We start from the raw sequence: 6,488 nt of genomic DNA on the forward strand, positions 1-6,488 counted from the left end.
ACCTAACTCCCAGAGATAAGGGGAGAAGATCGGGTGACCTTGCTAACAAGAACCAGGCTGACCCCTCTCACTGTCCCGGAGGGATCCATATTGTCACTCCACCACCCGGAACTCATCGGGGTGGGGAGAGCCTCAGCTATAGGGACAGGGCCCACGACCAGACTGACCGCCACCGGCCGATTCAGCACCCACGAGTTCGGCTCCCAAGGGTCCAACCTAAGGACTCCACAGGAAGCCATGATCTGCCCGGTGTACTCAAGGTGTGTCACTCCGATCGTGAGGCCTTGTGCCAGAAGAAGAAGGCTCCAGGTGACTTGAGGTACCGTGTGGAGCAGAGGACGCGAAGCGAGGAGGTCAACAATCACCGGGACCAGTCCCGATCCGACTTATGTGTCTGGTCCGAAATGGACCAGCTTAGGGAAATGATGCAGAGATCGAGGACCTAAAAAATAACTACAAGGCTCCAGGCCAGGTCGACTTCTCAGAGTAGGAGGAGCCCCCGTTCACGCAGGACATCTTGTTCGAGCCGATCCCTCATAAGTTCAAGGCCCCTACGATGAGCCCGTATGATGGGTCGGGAGACCCTATATCGTACGTGGAAATATTCGAAGGGAAGATGGAGTTCCTTGCAGCAAGTGACGCCATCAAGTGTCGAGCTTTCCAAATCACTATAGAAGGCTCGACTCGATTATGGTACCGACAGTTGAAGCCGAAATCCATCAGCAGCTATCAACAGTTACGTAAGATGTTCATCAACCAGTTCTCAGCAAGGCAGTTGATGAAGCTTCCAGCATCCCACCTCGGGATGTTCAAACAACGAGATCGCGAGTCCATGACCGATTACATCACCAGGTTTATGGATGACCACGTTAAGGTGGTAAACTGCACCGACGAGATGGCTATAATATACTTCACCACCGGGTTGAATGATAGAAACCTAGTGATGAAGCTTGGCAGCAAGTCAGCTACCTCGTTGAATGAGTTACTCATTCGCGCACGAAGATACATCGATGGCCTCGTGCTCTGGCAGGCCAATGGCGGCAAACGCTATTGTAACTGAGATGACAAGTCCAGAAGAAACGAGACGACGACCGTACTTCAAGTCGTCGACCAGAGGAAAAGACTTCCGAGCAACGTGGTGACGCTCGAACCGAATCAAAGAATAGACCTAGGTTTGACAAGTACACGTCGACCAACAAACTCATAACGGGAATTCTTGCAGCTGTGGAGGAAGATGGGTTTGAGATTTTACTGTCATTGCCAGGGAAGACACGCAAGCCGAGCAGTAAAAAGGATAAGACGAAGTACTGTTGGTTCCACAAGGACCACGACCACGATACCTCGACCTGCTATGCGCTGACGGACCAGATTGAGGACCTCATTCAACGTGGCTACTTAAAAAAGTATATCCATTCTAGAGAAAGGGACTAGCCGACCGGGGAAAGGTCTCGCACGTCGCCTCGGCGCACGGGCGATCGACCTCCAGTTATTAACACCATCGCTTGAGGGCCCAGCGGTGGCCAGTCGGGGCAGAAGCGCAAGGCGCTGATACGGGAAGCAACGCATGAGGTATGTACCTCATACTCAAAGGAACCGACCTTGTCGATTCTATTCGACGAGTAAGACACCGAGGGTGTGCACTTGCCTTATAACGACGCCCTCGTCATCGCCCCATTGATTGATCATGTTATGGTCAAACGGGTTCTCATTGATGGAGGAGCCTCAACCAATGTCATCTTTTGGTCAGTCTACTCAGCCCTTGAATGGGAGCGGGCTAAGCTGAAGCCGAGCCTTACACTACTGGTGGGTTTTGTTGGAGAGTCAGTAACAGCCGAGGGATGTATCTCGCTCCCGGTCACTCTCGGCGAAGGGGAGAACAGGTTATTACGGTCGCTGAGTTTGTAGTGATTGACAGAACCTCGACATGTAATGTGATACTAGGCCAACACTTCATACACCAACTAAAGGCTATCCCCTCTACTTACCACCAGATGATGAAGTATCTGGCGGCCTTGGGGATAGCCACAATCCGAGGCGAGCAGAAGTCATCAAGGAAATGCTACGCCGAAGCATTAGCGGGTTCTGCCACTTGTGCAGCCATTACGACCGAGGCTCCATCGCTGGATGAGCCGACCTGCGAGATCCCAGCCGAGGAGCTTGAGCTTGTGCCACTCTTGAGTCCAGATAAGCAGGTTAGAGTCGGCACCAAGCTGGGAGGAGAGACCAGGGCAGAGTTCATCAACTTCTTGCAAACGAATGCCAACGTCTTTGCATGGTCGCATGAAGACATGCTAGGGTCGACCCGAGTATTATGGTTCATAGGCTTAATGTAGATCCCTTGTAAGGATCGTTTCTTTTCCTTTTAAGTAAAAAAGAAGAAAGAAGAATATAAGGAAATTGAAAAAAAAAGAAAGGAAAAAAATTGTAATTTTATTTTGGAAGGGTATTTTGGTCATTTCTGAGAAAAAGAAAAAAGGGAAATTTTTGTTGAGAAGACACGTGCGTGACATGTGTTTTGGAAAAGAAAAAGAAAAAAAGAAGTTGGAAAGGAAAAAGAAAACAGAAAGAAAAGAAGAGGGAGGGAGAGACGAAGGAGAAAAAGAAAAAGAAAAAGAAAAGAATGAAAAGAAAAGAAAGTGAAGGAAAAAAAATGGAAGATGGTTTGAAAAAAACAAAGGAGGAGGTGAGACCCGACGGCAAGGGTTTGTGAAAAAAAGTGGAAGAAGAAGATTGGTAATTTTTTAAGCCGAACTTAAGAACCTCAACCATGGAAGACAACAAAGCTTGGTAAGGAAATCTGTTCCATGGAGTATTTGAAAATGAGTAGAAATTGAAGAGTAATTTTGTGGTTGTGTATATTATGTTCAGAAACCCATGTGAAAGAGTTAACGAAAAGAGATTTTTGTTTCCTTAATTGATTTTACAGGTTGATGAGTTTATGAGGTTAAACCAGAAATTGTTGGGGTAATTAGATAAAAGGAAGATGAGTAGGCTTGCTTGAGATCTTCCTGGAATGCGTTAATGGTCGTAAATGGTAAAGAAATTGGAGGAAAAGGGGTTTTGGGGGAGGGAAAAAAAAGAAAAGAGAGAGGGAGCGAGGAAGAAAAGAAGAAATGACCGTGGATTTGGTTGGAGAAGAGAGAAGAAGAAGAAGGGTGGTTGAATGGTGTTGATGAGAGAGAAAGAAATTATGGATTAAAATAGAAAAAATATAATGAAAGTAAAAGAAAAGGGGAGAAATCACGTGAGAAGATGAAAGGAAGAGAAATTGAATTGGTTTTTGGTGGGACCCACATTTGTAAGGTTGTAAGAAAGAAGAGTAGTGGGTTTTTAATGAAGAGAGAGAACCGGGGAATTTGGATAATTGGTTTTGTTGGAATATATTGTGATTATTTTCGAATTAGTTTATGTTGGAATTAAGTGAAATAATTTGGTATTAAATCGATATTTCAGGTTGGACATGAATTGGAGCGGCGTACGACCCAATTTGAAGGATTTGTGAGTGGTTACTTTATTAAACGTTTTTTATTATCTAGTATTACAGAATTTATGAGAAATTATATATAATAGGTGTGTTTTAGCATTTCTGCTAAGAATGAAATGAAAGAAAATGTATTAGGAAGAAAGATTTTAGAAATGATTTGAGAAATAAAGAAAAGTTCTTAGAATGAAGAAAAGAAGAATTTTAGAACAGTTTATGAGATAGAGAAAGAAGTTTCCAAACCACCATATTATTGTATCCAGATGATTACCGTTATGTGAATGTGTTTCTATTGTATACCCAGAAATAGAAAGTCTTTAGGACCATTTGACTCCACGTGTTGAGAGAATTATTCTATTATGCGTATTGAGATTACTCTATGCTAGTAAACCAGAATTATTCTGCTGTGTGTATTGAGATTACTCTACGCCAGTATACTAGAATAAAATATGGATACATGTGTGGTGTTGAGTTTTCTCTATCTGTTTTATGATTGAAGAAGAATGTTTTAGATGTTTTAGAATGTGTTTTATAGCAGGTTGAGAAGTTGGCGTAACTAGGTCGCAGGGGACGCAGGGGAATGCCGGGGTGATAAGGGCCAAATCCGGATTCCGAATCCTGGACTTGGGAGCGTTGTCTTTTCGATTTGCCTGGAAAGAAATTGTTGTTACAAGTTTGATTTTGAGAAGTTTACTAAGTTTTATGAAATGTATAATGTTGCTCTAGTTTTACTCAAGTTTTATGGAATTTAAATGAGAATGTTTATTACTTTAGTTTTATGAAGTTTGTTTTAAGAACTAAATTTTCAGTTGTTTATGAAAGAAGTTTTACAAGAATATTTTACTATTAACCTACCACTCACCGAGCTTCCCAGCTCAATGTTTATGTTTTGTTTTCCCCCAAGCTGTACTTGAGTATCTGAGTTTCAAGGAAGAATTTGGTTCAGCTTCTACCACCCAGAGTAGTTCAAGGATTTGCATATCACTTTGTACGTAGAGGTACTTGTAGTAAAGCTGTAATTTCCCTTTTGATAGAAGAGAATGTATAGAATGGATGTAAGATTGGTTGTTTTGTAAAGATTTTTTTTTACCGTGCATCCATTCAATGTTTGTTAGTCAAAGTTCAGGTCAAAGATAAGAAGAAGTTGACCATTGGGTTTGTAGTTAGTCGAGGTCCGTGGTCGGCGCGACTCGTTCTAGGAGTAGTAGGTGTTTTGGGGCGGGTCGTGTCATCCCTTTTTAAACCTGTAAAGCAAAAGCGTCGACCTGTCGACGCTGAGCGTAGCCTTGTAATCTCTAAAGAAGTTGATAAGCTCTTACGAACTGAATTTATAAAGAAGTTCACTACCTTACGTGGCTATCTAATGTAGTATTAGTTAAAAAAGCTAATGGTTAGTGGCGGGTCTGCATCGACTTCATGAGCCTGAACAAAGCCTGTCTGAAGAATAGTTTTCCTCTGTCTCGGATAGATCAGCTCGTTGACGCTGATTACGCTTGTTTACATGCGTAAAAAGAAGGTTTTAGATGCTGTTTTTACTATGTTTCAGCTTTGTTTCGGATTTTTCTCGATCGTTTGAGTTTCAATTCATGCAAAATTCATATACTATGGTTTGTGGATGGCTTATATTGTATTTATGACATTTTAGGACCATTTGGGAGTGCAAATTAATCAAAAGAAGCAAAAAGACGAAAAAGTATCATGGGAGGCGCCAGGCGCCTGGGAAGCCTGCAGAAAAACTGGTTTTCTTCCAACTTTGCCCTTAATGAAACGCGTCTTCCAATGCGTTTTGGTGGTTCCAACCGATGCATACGTGTAGAAGAAGTGTTCCACTATCAGTTTGAGCACGATTTGGTCAGTCAAAAGAGTTGGAAATGGGTGATTCACCATCGTTTTAGGACCTACCTAACCAATTCTGCACAGCTATAAATTCCAGCAACTTCTCCACCAAATTCATCAAGCCTTGCTTCCTTCTCTTGATCATTTTTAGTGCTTCTTTGTTGCTTTCTAAGTACTTTTGAGTTGCTTTCATTAGTTGCTTTTCGTTTTTAAATCCCGAGCACTTTACATTCTTTTATTGAGCTTGTTTTGTTTCCATTTGTACTTAGTCATTTTCTACTTATTCAAATATATAAAAATCTAGCAGTTTGCTTATTCTCTCTTTGCCTTTACTTTATTTTTAGTTAAGAGAGTTGTGTTTTTTGGAGGAAAGAGCACGTGACACTCTCCCTTGCTTGAAAGAGAAGGGCGAAGCTCTCAATCCCGATAAAAACTCTCCGTTAGTTATCTTTTGTTTTTCACACATGCATTCCACATTCAACCATTTTACTTGCTGTATTTTCTTCAATATGTCTTTCTAAATTCCCGTCTCTAGCCCGGTTATGGATAGTTAGCCTTTTATGTCTAAAAAGGGTTGCTAAGAAGTAGTGCTTTTGCTTTCCATCCATTGCTCAACATGTTTTCCCAAAAAGTTAGGATTTAGAGAAGGCCACTGTAAGTCTTAACAAGTCAATACTGAAAAGGTTGCTTATTTGCATTGTTGAGTGGTTAAACCGAGGAGAGGAGCGCCTTAGACATAAGGGTTCCGCTTAAGTAGCCTAGACATAGGACCTTAACCCGAGGTTGCGACTATTTCCATCCTAAAACTAAGATATATCTCATAATAAACATATTAGGGAATGTCTTAGGACTTTGAACTTGCTTAGACATAAGTAAAGTGAGAAGCGTAGTCGTTAGTTTCTAAAGTAAAATGCATATTATCCTTAGCATGTCCTTGATTTTTTGTTGGCTAACTTGAAGTAAATCGGGCTAGGTTTTATCATTCTAAGTCCAAATCCCAAATCCAAACCATTATTTGTGACCACTTCCCATTTTACGAGAATCACTCATTCCAACATTCACTATTCTTTAAAACTTTAGAGTTTGGAAATTGTTTAGAAGTCCTTGAGGATCGATACTTGGATACTCCATCCATTTTATATTACTCTGACAGGTGTGCGCTTGCATCTAT

General features: G+C 41.7%; 1 protein-coding gene and 1 long non-coding RNA gene across 2 annotated transcripts; both read left to right on the forward strand.

Annotated features, from left to right (window-relative positions):
- The first annotated feature begins 556 nt into the window (after positions 1-556).
- LOC148212007 (uncharacterized) lies at positions 557-1,060 on the forward strand. The gene has a single exon (XM_088122985.1). The coding sequence runs from the start codon at positions 557-559 to the stop codon at positions 1,058-1,060; it is 504 nt and encodes a 167-aa protein (XP_087979111.1).
- Positions 1,061-2,546: 1,486 nt separating this feature from the next.
- Positions 2,547-4,827, forward strand: LOC148212008 (uncharacterized). Its single transcript, XR_015790461.1, has 2 exons — positions 2,547-2,787; positions 3,454-4,827. It is a non-coding gene; the product is annotated as an uncharacterized LOC148212008 (long non-coding RNA).
- The last annotated feature ends 1,661 nt before the right edge of the window (positions 4,828-6,488 follow it).

Source organism: Momordica charantia, assembly GCF_013281855.1.
Source record: "Momordica charantia cultivar OHB3-1 chromosome 4 unlocalized genomic scaffold, Mcharantia_2.0 BLBB01000004.1, whole genome shotgun sequence".
Lineage (NCBI taxonomy): Eukaryota > Viridiplantae > Streptophyta > Magnoliopsida > Cucurbitales > Cucurbitaceae > Momordica > Momordica charantia.